General features: G+C 38.5%; 2 protein-coding genes across 2 annotated transcripts in view; both read left to right on the top strand.

The window, feature by feature from the left end:
• The first annotated feature begins 7849 nt into the window (after positions 1–7849).
• Positions 7850–16699, top strand: LOC133424110 (RAD51-associated protein 1-like). Its single transcript, XM_061714538.1, has 9 exons — positions 7850–8039; positions 8121–8167; positions 14177–14300; positions 15161–15267; positions 15347–15433; positions 15550–15666; positions 15755–15940; positions 16023–16163; positions 16256–16699. The coding sequence occupies exons 1-9, from the start codon at positions 8023–8025 to the stop codon at positions 16381–16383; spliced, it is 954 nt and encodes a 317-aa protein (XP_061570522.1). The 5' UTR covers positions 7850–8022; the 3' UTR covers positions 16384–16699.
• A 1333-nt stretch (positions 16700–18032) lies between these two features.
• LOC133424108 (probable polypeptide N-acetylgalactosaminyltransferase 8) overlaps positions 18033–22010 on the top strand; it is a 16208-nt gene continuing 12230 nt past the window's right edge. The window contains exons 1-2 of the mRNA XM_061714536.1: positions 18033–18234; positions 20124–20367. Of these exons, the coding sequence (XP_061570520.1) occupies positions 18042–18234; positions 20124–20367 (437 nt within the window). The 5' untranslated portion in view covers positions 18033–18041. The remainder of the gene's footprint in view (positions 18235–20123; positions 20368–22010) is intronic.

The following is a 22010-nucleotide window of genomic DNA, read 5'->3' as shown; positions in this document are numbered from 1 at the left end:
GCTTGATTTGACCCGTCTTCGTTGCCAAAATCTAGTCACGCTTCAAGCTTTAAATGCCGGTTCGCTCGATTCCTTGTAATTCTGCAGCCTGTAATCATTTTAATTTCTAAACTTGTTTTCCTCGGCTAAAGTGGAGTGACCTGTACCTGGTTTCGTGGTGGTCAAAGTTCTCAGTTACCGATCAGAAGGTCGGAGTTCAAGCTGTCAGGGCCTTGAGGAGGGCCTATAAACCGTTTCTGCAGCAGGGTCTCAGGTTCAGGCCTGACCCGGTGCTCTGACCCAGCTGCTTAACAAGCTGGGATATGCAGGCAAAGAATTTCACTTTGCCGTGGCGGCGTCCATGTGACAAACAAGACAGCCCTAAGTGTCAGTAAGAGAGTTTCTATAGTTTTCTGGCTCGTAAAAGGGTGTTTAAATCAGAAAAGTTCAAAAAAGGCCACAATATGTGAATTCATATCACTTACAGAAAGTGTTTCTGTCAATAGTAAGGGACCTTCCTTTTTCTTTTTTATCTCTCAAATATGACATTACAGTTTCAGCACGGTAACTTGATGCAGCCAGAAGGTTCCCGGTTCGAATACCGGGCTGGGGTCTTTCCGTGTGACGTTTGTATGTCAAGAAAAACACGCGTGTTGGAGCTTATAAATTGCCTGAGCGAGTGAGCGTGAGCACGTGTGGTTGTTTGTCTATATGTGGCTCTGCAGTAGCCGGCCTTTCGCCTGAAGAGCGCTGGGACCGGCTCCAGCAGACCCCTGTGACCCTAAAAAGGAGGAACTGTAGATAATGCATGGGTGACGTTACAACTCCGACAATTACATCCAAATGCAACAGATATGGTGAATGGTTAATTTGTGAATGCAAAGCATTTATTTCTCACCTGACCATCTTTAAAATCATCAAATACCCCAGCATGAACACTGCAAACCCTTTTCAATATTAGTGCGAACCTCTGATGACAGATCTCATGTGCTATTCGCTGCGTTTAAAGGAGTCTTAAATGCTTTTAAACCCAGAGGTGTCAAAAGTATTCACATTCATTACTCAGGTAGAAGTATAGATACTAGAGTTCAAAAATACTCCTGTAGAAGTTGAAGTATCAACTCAAGTTTTTTACTCAAGTAAAAGTATAAAAGTACTGGTTACAAAACTACTTAAAGTATAAAAGTAAAAGTAATGTAAAGCCATTAAGGACAAAAGCCATTGAAAATGAATGCATCTTAGTATAATGCAAATATATTAAAGAACCATAATCTGAGGGCAACGGATGTAAGAACAAAACTGGACAAGAACATCTGAAACAACCACAACCAAATTCACTCTATCCGGATGGAGCAATTTAACTGGATAGTTTTTTTTAAAGGCCGAAATGAAATAGAGTAACGAGGCTGTTTTTAAAATGTAAGGAGTAAAAAGTACAGATAATTGCGTGAAAATGTAAGGAGTAAAAGTAAAAAGTCGTCTGAATAATAATTACTCCAGTGAAGTATAGATAACCAAAATTTCTACTTAAGTAAGGTAACGAAGTATTTGTACTTCGTTACTTGACACCTCTGTTTAAACCTGTCAGAACAGCAGTCCATACACCTGTAAATCACCTGGACCATAAAAATACGTCGTGCTAAAATTACAGTCCAACCAAAATCAGCTGTTATATTAGTGTAGGTCAGCATGTGCAGCCACAAGAGCACGGTTCCTAAAAAGCCGTTTAAGGTTGTTCCTCCCTTTGCAGTTAGCTCTGTGGCTGCCGAGTGCGTACTCCAAAACAAAAAAAGTAATCGAAAGCATGCACTTAAGAAATCGAGGACCCAGACAACAAACTCCGGAAGCCACTGACTCACAGATGTGTCTGCCCACTCTGGTTCGCCGGCTGCAGCCGCGGCTGCTGCGGCCATGCTGCGGTCGCCAGTGCTCCGCGCCTCAAGACATCAAATGCCAGGCCATTTCTAGGTTACAATAAGAAACACCACGCTGACACAACTGCAGCGCCGGATATCCGAATCACTCAAGTCTCATCAAGCTGTATTTAGTTTGAGGCTTGTAAATAACCGTAGGCCCCTACCAATGAGCTTTCTCTTTGACAGAACATTATGTGTCCACGAAAAACTAAAAATACATCCAGCTTGGAGCGTAATAACACAGTTTATGTATAGCAACAGTAGGAGGTAGGGACAGATTCACTCTTTTTATTACATTCAAAGCCGTCTTGCATCTAATTTATGCAAGATATGACAATCATGGGCAAACTTCCTACAATATCTTTGTAGTAAAGAAGCTAATTTTTTTTCTTCTTCCTTCAAACGTGCATGGAATGTAAATAACAACACCGGTGTCTCTGCCAGCGGAACAACCATACAAGGACATCGGTGCAGGACTACCGCTCTGGGATGCTACACACGACATAATGAGGGCATTCACGTCAGTGGTTGAGGGGGGAAACTGCCTGCTGACCACTTCCAACTAAGATGCTCAAATTAAGACCACTGATGACCTCAACGCTGCCAACTTAGCTGGCAGAGCAAACTGCATCTCATTACAAAATGGTCAGGTAACACTTCCTGCTTATACATGTTTATACAGTTAAATCAAAAACTTCCCCTGAAAGGCTCCTACTGGGATTTTAACCAGGAACCTTCTAGAAATGAGGCAACACTCCAGCTTAGTTTGTAATTTACAGGTCGGAAATGTGTCATAAATGTACATGACAACAACCAAGTCAGAATGACTTGTATAGTACCCCTTCTGAAGACATAATTCTGAAAAAATAACCTCAGATAAACAACAATGTAAAATTCTGTTCACTGTGGCGCTACTTACAGTAAAACTACTGATAATCAATAGCTTATAGAACCAATTCAGTTCAGCTTTATACATATCGCACCAAATCATGACTAGGGCTGGGCGATATATCGAGATTTTAATATATATCGATATATTTTCAAACACGATATGGTACGAGACAATATCGTTTATATCGATTTAAAAATATATATATATATATATATATATATTTATTTTTTTTTACCTTTTTTTTATGATTTTGATATAGCTTATTTTGTGACAAATTGACTTGAATGTTTTATTTGAGATTTGCACAAATGTTTTGTTATTTGAACAACTGTCAACCTCAGTGGAAAAGTCTGCCTGTTACTGTCTACATTGTATTAATTGCACAGTGTATTTTAATTTAATTGTTATGCAGGAAAGGGATATTTGTTTTATTTTATTCAAGAAGCATTTTTATTCTATATATGCAGGCAGTTTATTTTTATTTCATTTGTTTTATACATTTTGATATTGTGCAGACCTCTGTTAACAAAGGAACCTGTGTGACTTTTGGCACGAGGCTTTGTATTAAAACTGACTGTTTTTTGAAAGGGTTTGCCTCACAAAAAAATGAAGCTAACAGAGATGCTATGCTATAATGCTTTGGGGGAAACCCCAATTATGGCACAGAAAAAATATCGATATATATCGAGTATCGCCATTTAGCTAGAAAATATCGAGATATGACTTTTGGTCCATATCGCCCAGCCCTAATCATGACAAACATCATCTCGAATCACTTCAACAATACAGCTTAACTCATTCCAATTAAAGCCAATAAAATGAAAATAATAATCATTAATTTGGTAAGGAAACCTACAGGTTGCATCAAAACATTTAATCAATACAATCCCCTGTCCTGAGCAAGCACCAGGTGACTGCGAACAGGAAGAAACCTCAGGCGGAACCCGACTCAGGAAGGGCGGCCATCTGCCTTGAAACGGTTGGGGGTTGAGAGGACAGGAGTTAACAGAGTTGGAATAGACGTCCACCTGTAGCAGTAACTTCAGGTCAGGCTTTTTCTTGCAACACTATGAGCATCTAAAATCATTGTGGAGAAACAATATTTCAGTTAGTTTGTTGTTTTGCTTCGGATCTTTGTCGTTCTGCGTGACCCAGTTCTGCTACAGCTCTACCTGCTGGACAGATGACGTCACGTTTGCCTTGATCTACAGAGGAATTTATGGTCAACTCCATGGCTGCAAGATGCTAAGGTCCTGTGGCTGAAAAACAACTCCAAATCATCACTCTTCCAACCACAAGTGCTTCATAGTGGCTATGAGGTGTTTCTGCTGAAACACTGTTTTGTTTCCACCAAATATGCTGCTTAACTTCAGGCCAAACAACTCGACTCAGGTCTCATCTGTCCATTGTCTCGTTGATCCGGAAGTGATTTGTTTAGATGAAGTTTTGAAGATCTGAGTAGTTATTCTTTGAGTAAAGAGGCTTTCTTCTGTGAACCCTTTAAAACGAATAATTCAGTCCATATAAACAAGTATTGAACCATACTTGTCCTAATCGTGGTGTGACTTTACACATTCGGATCCAGTATTTGAATATACTTGCTGCATAAACACACAAGTGTATCATGTGGTCCATGAGTGATCTATGCTTACTCCAGCTGTTCTGACATTGTCACAAATACAATGTAAACATCTATATGTTTCAATGGAAGCATGATGTTGTGACCTCAGTGTCTGCATGACTTGAGGGGATATTTTAGTCCCAGCTGTAGGCAGCACTGGAGGAGTGGAGGAATGTGTGACCACAGGACCTTTTGGCCCCACGGCTGCATGTCTTCCTTCCTTGTCTGGGTCCGAAGACATGTACCATCCCTGAGCGTCTCGTCCAGGTCCACTGTGTGACAAACCGCAGCTGACAGCCACCCACTCACAAACGGGAAAATGACAACCCTTGGTACAGCAGCTGCTCTCTCAAAAGCGCAGTAAAAACGGAGAGATTTCCATTTTACTGAACTTCAGAAGGAGCTGTGATTGCTTCCGCCCTGGGTGTGGGCGACTGGGCAGCTGAGGACGTGTCAGATCCATGTCAATCATCAAGAGTCTGTACCTCTGTGACGGGACGGGAGGCTGTAGAGCATTAGGTTTATACTGCCATCTGGTGAACTGGTAATGAGATATGCCATGAGCTGTCAATGCAACAACAATCTCTCCAAGGAAACACTGCCATGATTTTTTTTTACAATTATATTCCCAGTATGTAGTATATAAGTGTTAATGTAAAAAAAAAAAAGCTTAAATAAAACATCTGATCCAGTAATCAGGGGCCGGATTCACCAATATGTTCTTAAGAACGATCTTAAGAAATGTCTTAAGATCTAAAATTAAGAAGTTCATAAGAAAGTTCTTAAGTGAAACTCCTCAATATTTTCTTAAGAACCGTCTTAAGAACTGTCATTTCTTACAAATTTCTTATTTTTCCTACTTAAGAACTTCTTAAAATATGTAATTGCATTGCACGCGCCAACAAACAACATTTATACAGGTAGTTTGTGTCTTAACCGTCAGTCACTCACTAAACATGGAGAAGGAGAAAAAGAGATGCAGGAACTTTTCAAGGCAGGAGCTTGAGGTTATGGTGGGTGAGATTAATGTGCGAAAAAAAATACCATTGGGGAAAATTAATAATAATTAACTACCACGCTAACTAACATGCTAACAAACAGTTAACAGGCTCTTTGTGTAATTAATTACAAAGTATATCCTCAAACTATGACCTACTAGTCTAAACTTGTCTAAAATGTGTTGAAAAAGGTGATATTAGCGGCTTACCTTTTCACAGAAGAAATTTTAAGACAGGTCAAGGTTGTCTTAAAGTTAAGAAAAAAGTCAAGAACAAATTTGAGAACTTTTATTTCAAGAATACCATTTTTTCTTATGTTTTTTCTTAAAAAGAAACTTAAGAAGAAAGTTGAGAAAATACTTAGAACTTTTTTGGAAAATATGACTTCTTCTCTTTTTTCTTCTTAAGACTGAACTTAAGAAAAAAATGACACTTAAGAAGATTTTTTTTCTTAAGAATGTTTTGTGAATCCGGCCCAAGGTTTGTCCAGAGAAACATTTTTAAACATAGGAATCATAATTTGTAATTCATATGCATTAATTGTGTACAGTGCAGAAAAAAATATATATATATATGTACTGTATGTATATTTTAAGTACACAGTGTTTATGTTTTAGGTCTGATCCCCCCTACACACCCACATGTGAATTTGTGCAAACTTAGGTTTGGCTGCCTGGTTGTAGGGGAGGGATAAATAATTACAAGACTTTATTTGGGCGTGCAGTGTTTTGAAAAGTTTTTAGTTTTTTTGACCTGCAGGAGGAAGTGTTGACTTAAAGAAAGATGTTGCATATTGTCCTAACCATGAATAATTACTAAAATAAGTGCTACACTCACAAACTGTGATTTTGAGTTTGATAACTGTAATCTCTGCTGATCATTTATGTACTCTCAAGGCTGATAGAGATGTTTTGCTGTTACTTACAGATAAACATATGTGAGAAAATTGGCTCTTTATATAAACTACAGGTGACTATTCTACAGCTTACATGATACTTTCTATGTTGTTTTGATTTAAATATCATGATTTTCCTGCCAGGATGCCTTTAAGCAAAGAATAATGATTTAAATTTGTTTTCTGTTCAGTGTGGTTTACATGATATTTGCTATAAACATCACTGATTTGTGGTTCCCTTGAAGTGTTATTTGCCAGCCCTGGCTGGCAGGCTCATATGTTATAAGAGAAGAAACGCTGCCGCCAGAGTCCTCCAGGAAACTGGACCATATTACACCGGTCAGGAAACAGCTACACTGGCTTCCAGTTAGTCAAAGGATAGAGTTTAAAATCCTACTGCTGATCTACAAAGCACTGAATGGTCTGGGACCAAAATACATGCGTGATCTGTTACGGTAGTTCCCTATGAACCTCCCAGACCCCTGAGGTTCATCTGGATCTGGTTTGTTGTGGTTCCCAAGAACAAGAACCAAGCAAGGTGAGGCAGCGTTCATTCATTCTGCTCCTCACCGGTGGAACAAACTTCCTGTAGACCTGAGGTCTGCTCCAACTGTGAGCTCCTTTAAATCAGGCCTAAAAACATTACTGTTTACTGAAGCGTACTCTTAAATTAAATACTTACCTGCTGTACTCTACTGCCCTTACTTTTTAATTCAGATTCAGATTCAGATTCAGAAAAACTTTATTTATCCCAGAGGGGCAATTTCAAGGCAACTGAGCAGCAAAACGTTGAAGGTATCAAATATGATAATAAAAAATAAAAATAAAATAAAATAAACAGATAAGTGGGGCATGTCTCATATGTACAGGAAATGTGCAAAGAAAAAATTTACAAAAAAATATATAAATATAAGAATGTCAGAAAAAATGTACAATAGAGTGACTGTGGTTTAAAGTGACAGTGTAAAGTGTAAATATACAGTGTAAAGAGTCAATGTAAAGTGTAATAATAAATAATAATAAATAATAATGTTAATAACTTGTACTTTTTATTATTTTACCTCTTTTCTTATCATTTTATTTAATCTTATTTGATGTTTACTGTTTAATGTGTCTTGCTGCTTTTAATGTTGATGTAAAGCACTTTGAAACTTTCCTTGCCTTGCCTAAGAGACACTTTTGACAAATTAAATACATCTACAGGATACAAATAAATGCTTTTATGTAATGTATAACCTTCTTAAACTGACAATGTCAACTGAAGGTGTTTGTTTAGGCTCTGAAGTCTAGACCTTATTTTAGTCTGTGATCTCGAGTGTCTGTCTGCGTTCAAATCAACGTCACACGCAGACTCGGTATGTTTTCCTAACCTGTAAAAAAAATAATTATCCATATTTTTAGTTCTTAATTAGTTCTTAATTTAAATTTTAACGCAAGTACTTTTGCAAAAAAAACATTTAAATAGTTTTGATTTAAATTTGTAAATATAGACGAATCAACTTCCGGTACTCAGGACAGTCGTCGGCATGACGTCACTTCCGGTCGGTTCAGGCGGGCTGTTGAAACTTACAAGTGTGTTTTTACGTTACTGCTGCCTGAAAGTATGACAATTTCGCCGAAATTAAAGTGTTAATCATCTGCAAAAGACAGGAATATATTAATGTGGAAGTAGCAGGTAACGGACCGTTAATGTGATATTGTTTGCTGAACAAAAAGCAGCCATGGAGCGACCGTGCAGGTGAGCAAACATTTCCTAGTTTATCTGCTGTTTTCACTAATAATGCTCGCTAGATTTATGTTATTTGTTGTTTACGTGCAGGAAGACGAAGAGTGTGAATTACTGTGAAAGTAAAGACCTTGATGATGGTGAGTTAAGTCACAAATCTTCTGTTTTTTTCTGTTCTCCCGCCGTCATGACTTATTATTATTATTATTATTATTATTATTATTATTATTATTATTGTTATAAGCATTAGTGCACTTCTACTTGTTAGTATCCTTTTCACTTTAACGTTACCTTGTTGTTAAATCAGCTCTAGGATGTGTAGAATGTTGTGTCATTGTTAATTGTTACAAAAAATAGGCAAGGCAAGTTTATTTGTATCCTGTAGATGTATTTAATTTGTCAAAAGTGTCTCTTATCCAAGGCAAAGCAAGTTTATTTGTATAGCACAATTCCACACAAGGTAATTCAAAGTGCTTTACATCAACATTAAAAGCGGCAAGACACAATTTAACAGTAAATAACAAATAAAATGAAATAAAATGATAAGAAAAGAGGTAAAATAATGAAAAGCACAAGTTGTAAAAAGTAAGGGCAGTAGAGTACAGCAGGTAAGTATTTAATTAACCAGTAATGTTTTTAGGCCTGATTTAAAGGAGCTGACAGTTGCAGCAGACCTCAGGTCTACAGGAAGTTTGTTCCACCGGTGAGGAGCAGAATAACTGAACGCTGCCTCACCTTGCTTGGTTCTGGTTCTTGTTCACAACAAACCAGATCCAAATGAACCTCAGGGGTCTGGGAGCTTCATAAGGAACTAACAGATCCACCATGTATTTTGGTCCAAGACCATTCAGGTCTTTGTAGACCAGCAGGAAGATTTTAAACTCTATCCTTTGACTCACATGAAGCCAGTGTAGTGATTTCATGACCGGTGTAATGTGGTCCAGTTTCCTGGTGTTTGTTAGGACTCGTTCTGGATCAGCTGCAGCTGCCTGATTGATTTCCTGTTAAGGCCTGTAAAGATGCCATTGGAATAATCCAACCTACTGAAAATTAATGCATGAATAAGTTTTTCCATGTCTTGTTTAGACAGAAACCCCTTAATTCTAGCAATGTTTTTTAGGTGGTAATAGGCAGAATTAGTGATAAACTTTAGATGGCTGTTGAAGTTCAGGTCTGAGTCAAAAATTACACCAAGATTTCTGGCTTGATTTGTAGCTGTCAATGACACGGAGCCAAGGTGAGTGCTGATCTTTTCCCTTTAATTTTTAGGGCCAAAAATGATCATCTCTGTCTTTTCTGCATTTAGCTGGAGAAAATTCTGGCACATCCACTCATTGATTTGATGAATACAGTTACTCAATGAGAGTAAGGGACTGTAGTCATGTGGTGACACTGAAATATAGAGTTGTGTGTCATTGCCCTAAGTATGGTAGGAAAAAATAAACAAAGAAATATATGTGGTAACATGGTCGTACTAGAAATAGATAAATAGGAGACTGCTACCTGCAATAACAACAACACTAAACTGTAAATTAGCAAATATATTGGTATCTGGGGCTGTGAGCCTCTGATTTGTCAAATATACTACTGGGGAAAAAAAATAGATAAAGCAACACTTTGAAAACGCACCAGATCTTAGTGGTCGGAGAAATAATCCTGCTGGATAGGTATATTCATGTAGGTTGTGCAATATGTTAGGAACCAAAGGATGCCACATCTTTTGATAGAAATTAAATGTATCTGAATTCAAAGACACCCTGGAAAGCAAAGGGGAAAAAATAATGCAGCACGCTGGTCTATTCTGCTGAAATGTCATTGCAGCATCCCCAAATGGTACTCTTACTTACTTTTACTTTTTTTTATTTGCACCATAAAAGAGAGAAACAAAAGCAACAACTAACAGACAAAAGTAATATGTGCGGGAGAGGTTAAAAAACCCTGTACGGGCTTATGAAAAGCACCTCCCCAAGGAAATAAAAGAATTGACAAATACATCGACAACAACAATAATACTGGTATTCACAAAATAAACAAGAAGCTATAACAACAGACAATAAGAGAGCAAACAACATGAGCAGGGAACGCAAAAAACAAAAAAATGAGAGTATGTAGGGTAATAATCCACATCTAACATACCGTAAAATAAACGTTTAAGAGTCTTGATTTAACAGAATATATTTACCGGTAAGTCTTAACTTAAACATTTTGATAGAAGAGGATGATTCAACAATGAACTGATAGGAATTCCAGATTAAGGAGCCTCTATAAGCAAAAGAAAACTGGCTGTGTGTAGTGCGACAAAAAGGGGGATGAAGTGTATTACTGTGTCTTGTGTTGTAAGTATGGATCTGAGAGTCGGCTGTAAAGAATTCGTGAAAATATTTGGAAACAAGTGGGAAAGATGGATACATTTATAAATAAATATGCATGATTGAAGTATGTTTATATCGTATACTGACAATATGCGAAGTTTCCTAAACAGACTCACTCTGCAGTCTGTATGGCACCCATGTGCTTGTATGCATGCCTGACAACAGCAATGAGGCATGCTCCTAATGAGCAGCTCCTCTCAGATCTGGACCAGGACATCACTGAGCTCCTGGGACGTCTAAGCTCCAACCTGATGGTGTCAGATGAACCAAAGCATAATGTCCCAGAGGGGGATTTAGGTCAGCTGAGCATGTCGGGGCAACAATGGTATTAATTCCTTCATCCTCAAGCAACTGGCTTACTACTCCGACACATGAGGCCAGGCATTGTTGTGCATTGGGAGGAATCCAGGAACCATAGGCTCTGACAGTGGGTTCAAGGATTACATCCTAATGGCAGTCAAGGTTAGGCCTGTGTTGAAAAAATCGATTTCCCAATTCTAAATCGATTCATATGTCTAAAGATCGATTATTTTTTTTTATTTTTTATTTTATTTATTTATGTATTGTTTTTTTCATCATTAAATTACAACTTTTGGTTATTTTTTTGTTTATCCCCAAAAAAGGAATGTTTTGTTGGACACGAGAATAACTGGTGCCATGTTTTTGTCTTTTAATATGTTTAAAGGTATGAAAACATTAAAGTGTTAGGTTATAATTGCATACATTGTCTATATTTCATTACTTTATATACTGTCTCGGGGTTACATTTGCAAAAAATGATAAAAACCAAATGCTCAAAAATTAAAAACCAAAATAGACCGAAAATGGAACAAATAAAAACGGAATGTGGGAAAAAATAAAACCGATTTCATCCGTCTCTGTTTGCTGCCCTGGATCTGTTTGATAATTCTGCCCCACATGATGTTTCTGAAAGCAGTTCTATCAGCATTCTGGGAGCTGATTGGTCCTTACAGCATCATTAGCTGCCAATACTTGCTGTTTAATCTCAATATAATACTAGTAGTAATATTTTGCATAACTACAGTCATATAATTCATGCAACAGCTCAAAAAACTGTTTTAATAACACTAACCCAAATCAATATCGGAATCGGATCGAATCAAATCTTGATAATCGATTCTGAATCTTAAGAATCGGAATCGAATCGATTCTTTTTTTTTTTCACAAGTCTTTTTATTGATCATTTAGACATATATTTGTTCATACATTCCAGGCTTTTTTTCTACATACAAAAGTAACGTTTTACAAAATGGCTATAAAAGGATATTATACAAGAATAAAATAAAAACATATCAGATGCAATGAATTATATTATTATCGTAAACTTAAAATAAAATAAAACGACTGAAAGAAAGGAAAAAAAAACACAAAAACAAAACAAACAAAAGGTTGACTGGGAAACCCATCCCTGGTAAGCTACCCTCCCCTCACCTGTCGTGCCTCCCCTCCCTCCCCCCACGAAGACCCTATACTACTGTATGTCAGGAGCTGTAATGTGTTTGCTGAGAGACGTGCTGCTGTGTTGGGTTTACATATTTGCAAGGTATGATATAAGAGGTTGCCAGGTTTTATTGAAGTGTTGAACACTGTCTTTCAGAATGTGTCTAATCCTTTCCAGATGGAGAGTGTTAGTTATGGCCTCTACCCACATCTTAGATGTTGGCGCATTTACATTTTTCCATAGTGTGAGAACTATTTTCTTTGCAATTATAAGGCTGTATGAGACAAAGCATTGTTGTGCTTTGTTTAGTTTGTTGAGAGTGTCAGATACCCCAAGAATGATGAGTAGAGGTTCTGGTTTGATCGCAATCCTCATGACCTCAGACATTATATTAAAAACATCAATCCAAAATGAATTAATCTTGGGGCATGTTACATAACTATGAATATGCGTTGCGACAGAGGATTTACATTTATCACATATGGGTGAGACCTCTGGATATATATTATGTAATTTTTCTTTTGAGTAGTGAAGCATATGTATAATTTTGAATTGAATAAGGCAATGTCTTGCACTGTGTGAACAGGTATTGATCTTCTCAAGGGCCCTGTCCCATAGATCCCCTGGGATCTGTTCACCAAGTTCTTTCTCCCATTTATTTCTATGTAAATGGTCAGGGGGGTGGCTTAGTGATAAGAGGGTGTTATAAATACGGGTTATCAGTTTTGCTTCAGTTGGCTGCAGTTTCAAACAGTCATCTAATGATGATTTTGATTCCGTCTCAAAATCTTTCAAATGTTTCCGTATGTAGTCCCTGATTTGCAAGTAGTGAAAAAAATGCTTATTCCCCAATCCAAATTTCTGCTGCAGTTGTATAAATGAAGCAAATACTCCTCCTATATATAAATCTCCAACGCATCTAATACCCTTCTCACTCCACACAGAGAATGCTCCGCTTAAACCAGAGGGGGCAAAGGTGGGGTTTCTATCTATCGATAATGCATGGGACACAGATTTAAGATTGAAATTGGATTTGATTTGTTTCCAGATACAGATCATGTTGTGAATAATAGGATTATTGTTATATAATAACCTACTGATCTTAGTTGGAGCCAGTAGTGTCGCAGCCAGTGACCATGGATGACAGTCCTCCCGCTCCATCAGCAGCCATTTAGGTGGAGGTGTTGTAGTATTTAGCCAGAATGTCACAGTCTTAATCGCTGATGCCCAGTAATAGAGCAAAAAATTTGGGAGTGACAATCCTCCCGCCGATTTTGGCCTGCAAAGATATTTCTTGCTTATTCTAGGGGGTTTGTGACTCCACAAAAAGGGAGTAATTAGAGAGTCTAATTGTTTAAAAAATGTTTTCTTAAGGAAGACTGGGATGTTTTGAAACAGATATAATATTTGCGGGAGAAAGACCATTTTCACCGCATTTATTCTTCCAATTAACGAAATCGGGAGTGAGGGAATCGAATCGATTCTTGACATTTGAATCGATACCCAGCCCTAGTCAAGGTGTCGTCTAGCTTGCAGAGATATTTGGGTCTTTCCATCGGATACACCTCCTCAGACCATCACTGATCTACCACCAAACGAGTCTTGCAGCTTGAGGATGTTGGACCTCAGTCTGCTGCGGTCATACAGCAACCCTTCTGGCAGCGGCATGTGTTGAAGTGCCACCCTAGAGGAGTTGGACTGCTTGTGCAACCTCTGTAGCGTCCAGGTATCACCTCATGCTACCAGTAGGGACACTGACCCTGGAAAAAATGCAAAACTAGCAAAAATGAGTCAGAAACAATGAGGAGAGGAAAAATATCTGGGACATTCACCTTTAAAATCACTCCTGTTATGGCGATCATGTTATTATAACTTCTCTAGTACTATTAATTTTATTAATGCCAAAGCAGCTTAAACAGATTAACAACCCCCTCTGCTTCTGAACTGACCACATGAATATCCCAGAAGTATAAACTGGCTTGATGCTATAAACCTATAAACACCCAGACCCTACTTAAAGAAAAAAACATAACGCAGACAAAGTGGACTATATGTGTAATGAACTTTCCAGGACATTTAAAGGCAGCGTGACACGTATGTGTTTAAAACCTGTTTAACTTTCTTGAGCAAATGTAAGCAGTTGGCAGCTATTGGAAACTGTGTATATATTTGTATTATTGTGTGCTGTGTTGATATTGCACTGAGCCATATCGACCTGACGAGGCTATCATGCTCTGTTGCCTTCGTAAGATAATCATGAGCAGCTTCATCTCATTCAAGATGGTTTTGTTTTTCCTGCCCTCGTTTCCTGACAGATGATGATTTTGCTTGTGTGAAGGGACCGCCCAACAAAAAGGTCCGGGAGGATGTGAAGCCGGAGCAGAAGAAACCCTCAAGTAAAGAGGCCAACTCACAGTACAAGGCCAACGACAAGAGCAGGTGGGGGATGAGTGTGACGCAAAAGAACAAGAGATTATTAAGAAGTGATGAGAATTAGGGCTGGGGATCGATTCAAATGTCAAGAATCGATTCGATTCCGATTCTTAAGATTCAGAATTGATTATCAAGATTTCATTCGATTCGATTCCGATATTGATTTGGGTTAGTGTTATTAAAACTGTTTTTTGAGCTGTTGCATGAATTATATGACTGTAGTTCTGCAACAATGTAACGTAATGATGAAAAAAAAATACATAAATAAATAAAAGAAAAAAAAAAATCAAAAAAAATTGATCTTTAGACATATTAATCGATTTTTAGGAATTAATATGAGAATCGATTTAGAATTGGGAAATCGATTTTTTTTCAACACAGGCCTAATGAGAATTCATAGCAGCTCAAACAGTAAGGGCAACATTTTGTGGATTTCCTCAAACCTTGTTTGTTCCAGTCTACAAATTAAAGATTAGTTTTGGGTCTTCTTTAAGTACAGTTTCTATTATTTTGGTTTTAAATCTTTTTTTAATCAACTGTAAAGCTCTCCTGATGGATATGATAAACAGCCTGAGAATATTTGGATCAAATGACGCTGTGCTGTTTTACCAGGGGCATAACATTTCAGAAGATTATGTCAGAAAGATTTATCTGTTGAGTACGGTATCATGATATAATCCTGATCACTGATGCACTTTTAACAGAAAGACTTGCCGTTTCACAGCTCTGTCACATGTTTATGTGTCAGGACTGTCATTGATTTGGATGAATTGGCACCTAATATAAGGAAAATAAAATCCATACACTCTTTGCTAAGATACCTCAGGAGGCAAATAATAATGAACAAAACTTGCATCTTTTCTCAGAAAACCACTGGATGACAGGCTGAGTGAGAGAGATCTCGAGGCAGCCATCGCGCTGTCTTTGCTCAATAACGGAGACGGATTAAAGGAGCAGCCTTCCGCCAGCAAAGGTCTGCTTTGACTTTTAGATTGCAAATGACATCTCATGTTGTCAAAGAGTGGCATTATTTATTTTTTTCCCCTTAGCAGATGTCAAAATTCAAATCCCCATTGATGAAAACACGGATCCAACTTCTCTGCGCCTGTCCAACTGCAGTGTGGATGGTACAATTATGGGTGAATCTGTTATTTTGGTTCCTCATCACTCACAATTTTCTTTCAATTTCAGATGAACCAGATGTCCATATTTTTCCTGTTGTTTACTGATGTCTTTTTTTCTAAATAATCTTCAGGCCTGGACAGAATCACATCACAGAACGCCAACCAGAGGAAGGCTGCATCTAAAGCTTCTGTTGTGCAAATAAAAGATGATGATGATGACGATGACTACCAACCAAAACTGACACCAGGTTTAATTTTTTTATAGCCCCACAAGTGATTTGGTCCTTTCTTATTTTTTTATTGTGTCATTGGAATAATTCTGATGCCTTTTTATAGCTTCAGAAAGTGATGAAGATTACAGTGATGCTGAGGAGAGTGAAGACGAGGAATTTACAGTGAAGAAAGTCAGCAAGGCAAAAAAGAAGGATAATACAACCAAGAAAGATAAAAATAAACCAAGTCCTACGTCTAAAAAAGAAAAACAACCAACAAACCCCCCAAAGTTTAAATCTCAGCCAGCAGGTTTGTTCCTGAGAGATATTTGAACTCACAGTTGCACTTTAAACTCCTGTTGTGTTTGTTACAAGAGCCCCTTGTCTTGCAGCAGCTTCCACGCCGGTCCCAAGTGCTGCACCGGCCAAAGTCGCCGTCAAAAGACCTGCGTCCTCACCCACATGTTCCACGCCAAAGCCTGCTGCCTCTCTGAGTCCAGCAGGGGGCAGAGTCCCCGCCTGGAACCCACCAGGTACAGCTCTTAACACTCCACTGTGAACACAGGTCAAATATGCCGCTTGGAACTGAAAGTAAATTTTTTTTTAAACCATTTCCACTCCCGAGGTCAAATTGGTAAAAGTCCCACGTCGTCTCAAAGTGGAGTGGTGAAGTCTCCCGGTCAGGGTCTGAGACTCGGACTGTCCCGCCGTGTTCCAGTCAAACCTCTTCACCCCAGTGTTACCAGTCGCTGATGGACAGCTGATCAAAGCTCCAGAGTGTGTCAGTCAGCCAATTCTGGTCTCTTTTTTTCTTTTTTTTAAAGTAAACTCTTGGAAATACACATTTCTGTCTTTGATACAAGACATGATGATGTCAGAAGGGATATTTTCATCTTGATTTGTTGGTTCTTCCTCCTGAACACAAACGCCAGTGAGTGATTTAGGTGGTTGTGTCTGCTCTGAATCATAGATTGAAATCCTATCTCATCATGACCAGCAGTTCTTGTCTCAGTTCAGGACAAATTTAATGCTTCTGGTCTGTGTAAGATGTAATGATCTCCATAATTCTGTGCTCTTCATATGTTTCTCTATTGTTTAAAACATTTTATTCTTGTATATTGTGTACATACATGTAAAATAAAACTGAAAAGAAATGTAAATGTGTATGCTGTTTCTGTACAAAGTCTTTTACGTCAGTAAAAAAAAAAAAAAACTGTGAAAAAGTTGAATGTCTTGCTGTGGATTGATGGAAAACAAAAAGAAATCTAAGACTCTTGTATTCTGACAGAATTCATGATGAAGAATAACAAGAATCAATCCTGTAGTCATAAATCTGCAGTCACAGGTCTCCACGGGATGTGGCAAAAGTTAAAAAAAACAAGGCTTTATATTAAATATTTGCTCAAGTTCAGTGCTATATATATAAATCATCCAATTTTACCTAAATAGTCCCCCAAATATTACTGTAAATCTGCTGCTGTCATTGAATACTCTTCCATGTCAGTGCGGTGCTGTAATGACTTGAAAGCCAGTCCAGCTCAATGTTATTGAAGTGATCTATGTTGCATGTTGACCATGCAACAGACATTTTTTGTTTTTGTTATGTAGTGACTTAATTTAAAATGATGATGCACATCAAAGGTGGCAGCTTTTTTTTCCTTCTGTGCCTGAAAAGGGGGTTGAAAAGTTACTCAAGGTAAGTAAAACAGTCATGGAAATACTTTCTCTGTGCTTAAAATCACTTTAACAGCAAAGATCGACATGCTTTACCTGGATCACAAGAACGGATTGTATGAGGAAGCATTCACTGTAAACCAAGTTTACCCAAGGGTACAATGAATAAATATATCAGATAGCTGTGACCTTTCAGATCTTTTTCTTTAAGTGCAAACGTGATAATTGTAAGTATGAGGATAAACTGGTGCAAGGCCCTTTTTGTTTAAATGTTTGAACTTACAAAAACTGCACTAAATTCATTAACTTCTTTATTTGACACTGCAGAAGAAAGCCACAGATAAGATAAAAAGAAAACCTGGCATGGACTGGATGAGCAGATAGAACCTGATCAAACCTTCAACTTCAGTGGTGTGTTGTTAGCAGGGTTATAAGACCTGTCAGTCAGTCCTGTTCCTGTTACCTGCTGGGGATTTCTGGTTCTCTTTCCCTCAAGGCACCTTCTGTTGATGCTGCACACCTTGTGTCCCAGGTGTTGTCTGATGACTGAAGAGGGGCTGGAACCTTGAGTGAGGTTGAGGGAGCTGTGGTGCCTAAAGGTCTGTGTTTGTATACTGTACTTGCTTGCAGGGAAGGGGTGGAGAGACAGATAAGGGGTTGCAATCACCTGGATTAATGCAAATCTTCCTCCACCTTTTGTTTTCAGTTTAGTAAAACCGTTGCAGAGCAGAACAAGAATGAGGCATAGCTGGTTCAAAGGATCTCTGGTGCTCGTCGTGGCGGTTTCGGCCTGGCTGTACCTCGGCTCCATCAAGAGAGAAGTCCACATCCACTCGCAGAGACTCCAGAGGGCCCATCACAATGAATCCATCAGGGGTCAGGGGATGCTGAAGCGGATGGACAAGATAGAGGACAACATCAACAGGCTGCGTGAGTTTAAGTCTTAGCCTGGAAATGGATTCTGTATTAAAAAGTAATAAAATCAAATTGGTTTTGGAAAATGAACACCGATCTGATGCACTGCAGCTCAAGGATGCAGTTATCCACCAAGCTAAATGTAATTCTTCTTTCATTGACCTGATTTGAATTGTCATATTTTAGCATTTGTCAACAGTCTTGGATAATAAATACAGGACTGTCTCAGAAAATTAGAATATTGTGATAAAGTCCTTTATTTTCTGTAATGCAAAAATGTCATACATTCTGGATTCATTACAAATCAACTGAAATATTGCAAGCCTTTTATTATTTTAATATTGCTGATCATGGCTTACAGCTTAAAAAAACTCAAATATCCTATCTAAAAAAATGTGAATATTCTGGGAATCTTAATCTTAAACTGTAAACCATAATCAGCCATATTAAAATAATAAAAGGCTTGCAATATTTCAGTTGATTTGTAATGAATCCAGAATGTATGAAATTTGTTTTTTTTAATTGCATTACAGAAAATAAAGAACTTTATCACAATATTCAAATTTTCTGAGACAGTCCTGTATATCTTTCTTTTAAATCACATTTTTATGAGGCATCTCCTGAATTCCTCTTAAGTGACCGTTAAAAAAAACAACCTTCTGATCATTAGATTTCCTGCTTTTACTTAAAAATTGGTTGTTTTTGCAAATATGGTTCCATTAAAGCTGATAATTTAGTCATTAAACAAGAATTTTATCACCAAAGACATCTGTATCAATTTAAAGTTGGCTCATTTGCTTCTTATACAATAGTTTATTCTGTAAGTTTAAGTAAACATTGTGAAACACCGGCTGAGAACTGGTCCTGAGAGATTCTACAGTGTCCTGTTTAAATATTTAACGTATCTTCTTAGACCGATGGATGTGTCAATAAAAAGTGCAACTAACACAATATTTACATTATCATATTACAATATTATATATATTTTAAAGGTATTGTGACATCATTTTTAACATGCTTTTAACACTATTAAAAGTCTTGGCCAACATCCCTCAAATGTGTCTAAAAGAGTGTAACAAGAAAAACTTCACTCTAGTACTATTTTCCTGGCTTTTTATTACAGTGTTTTTTTGCGCCGTGAAAAATGCTTCCTTTCCCCCCTTTCCTGTCAATCATTGCTCCGCTCCTCCTCCAAACCTCCTCCTCCTCCAGCCATACGCTCAGCGACAGGCGAAGCATGCACGGAAAAGCAGGAGGGCGAACCACAGCAAACAATCATAAAAATAAAGGCATGCAAGCAGCAGTGTCCTCTTATCTTAAGTCCAGTCAGTGGCCGCGGGTCTTCTTAGCAGTTTTCCTCCGGTGATTAGAACAAAAGAGGCTCTACAGCTCCGTGTTAAGCCTCATTTATGGTTCCGCGTTAAATCGACGCAGAGCCTACGCCGTAGGGTTCAGCGTATGGTGCACGTCGCCGCGTAACCCTACGCCGTAGGCTCTGCGTCGGTGTAACGCGGAACCATAAATCAGCCTTTATGGTGCGCTGGAGAGGAGCGGAGGCAGGGAGCTGGGTGGAGGGGGCGGTGATTTAGCGGATCGTTACGTAACGATCCGCCACCAAACCAGGTGCGCCGTTTTTGCATAGTTATGCGGAAAATCCCAGAAAGCACACAATACACTGAATGTTAAAAGTTCGTTGTTTTTTGGGTGTAATTGATGTCAAGACACCCAACAAAACACAAAAAATCAAGAAAAATGTGTTTTTCATGTCACAATCCCTTTAAAATTCCACCTTTGAATTACCTTGTGTTGAATTGTGCTATATAAATAAACTTGCCTTGCCTTACCATGTACAGTGTCAGTCAGTGACTACTGCGAAACATAAAACCGAATCTGTTCATCCACAGTAAATCTGATGGAAATGAATGACAAGAGGGGAAAGAAGGCTGAGATGAAGAAGGAGAAGAAGGTGGTGAAGAAGGTGGTGAAGAAGCTGTACCCAAACTCTTATCTGTTCATCAAGTGGGGCGATCATCTGTCTGAAGAGGAGCAGAAAGAAGCCGAGAGTTTGTTTCAGAATTACGGATACAACGCTTTCCTCAGCGACCGTCTGCCTCTCAACCGAGACATCCCTGACACGCGGCCCGCCAGGTGAGCTGCACATCCTGTTTCACACACAGGTGTCATCCAGGGCAGCTGCTTAACGGTGAAACCTGCCTGGAGGCCATTAAAATCCTTCCATACAAACAGGTGGAGACGATTCAGGCGCTGATCCAGCAAATCCAGCTTTCATAAGGTTAATAATTGCTGGACCTGTCAACAATTCACAATAATAAACTACATATCCTCTTTGAAAGGGCTGAGAGATTAGCTCAGGCTTTGGAAAATTTGAAATCGACTTATGGTATGAAAATGTATTCATCACAGATGAGTTAAAATTTGAAGTAAAGACGACTGATAATTAAACTGCTACAATCAATTTGTTGAATTAAAACAATATTTTTCTAGGTGCATACATCTGAACACTAGATTGAAACACTGGATAAAGACTTGCTCAAACTTATTATAATGCTGGGACAGGGGCTGAAGATGACTTTATTAAATGGAATCGTAAAACAGCCAATTTAAAAAATAAAAAAATAAGTTCTTAAGGATTTTGAAGCTCAAACATTTTTTTTTGAAGCAAAAATTGAGAACCTTTTGGCTGTTACTGATTTCCATGCAGCTTTATTTGATATCACCAAGCCATTTCTGAAGGACATCATGTCTACTGATATTTGTACAATAATACAACAAACAGAGTGCTTCCTCCTCCCGGCACCCCTTAAAGGGAAAGTTCGGTTTTCTACAACCTGGACCTTATTTCTGGCATTTTTTATGGTCGTATACTCACCCAGGCAAGTTTGGTGTCATTTGGAGTCCTTCGGAAGATATTAGGGGGTTTTTTGCGAGCCGCTTCCCCATATATAACGGTAGTGAACGGGGCACAGCGGGACACAGACGATGCAGCGTCTAAATAACACATGATTGCCGCGAAACTCGTTCATTTATTTTATGAATCACTAGATCTGCTTCCAGGACCTGTTGTCTACATCCGGGGCTGTGTGTGTAACAAATAAATCAGTTTGTAAACAAGACCTCTGAACTCATGACGTCATCTCTGTGCGCGCATCGCAGACACAGCTCCGTGTACAGCTGGAGTTCGCTACTGTTAGTTTACTGTTAGTTATTTGAAACATGTCTGAATATTTGTCAGATTCTGATGTTGTGGACGACGACTTTGAATACGATGGACGTCCTTACCGTTTTGAGCCAGAGTATACGGCTGAAGAGCTCACTGAACGGAGGACAGAGTGCGCGCACAGAGATGACGTCATGAGTTCAGAGGTCTTGTTTACAAACTGATTTATTTGTTACACACACAGCCCCGCAATGTTACAACAGGTCCTGGAAGCAGATCTAGTGATTCATAAAAGAAATGAAGAGTTTCGCGGCAATCATGTGTTATTTAGACGCTGCATCGTCTGTGTCCCGCTGTGCCCCGTTCACTACCGTTATATGGAGAAGCGGCTCGCAAAAAACCCCTAATATCTTCCGAAGGACTCCAAATGACACCAAACTTGCCTGGGTGAGTATACGACCATAAAAAATGCCAGAAATAAGGTCCAGGTTGTAAAAAAATGAACTTTCCCTTTAACTGGTAGATTGCGAGGAGATATTCCTCTAGTTAGAAGTTACCTAGCATTGCTTACACTACCTTTAAATTCTTTATGTTACAGTTTTGCTGAATATTG

This window comes from Cololabis saira, chromosome 23 (assembly GCF_033807715.1).
Source record: "Cololabis saira isolate AMF1-May2022 chromosome 23, fColSai1.1, whole genome shotgun sequence".
Classification (NCBI taxonomy): domain Eukaryota; kingdom Metazoa; phylum Chordata; class Actinopteri; order Beloniformes; family Belonidae; genus Cololabis; species Cololabis saira.
Note: the sequence above shows the minus strand (reverse complement) of the source record. Positions and strands in the feature narration are given on the sequence as shown.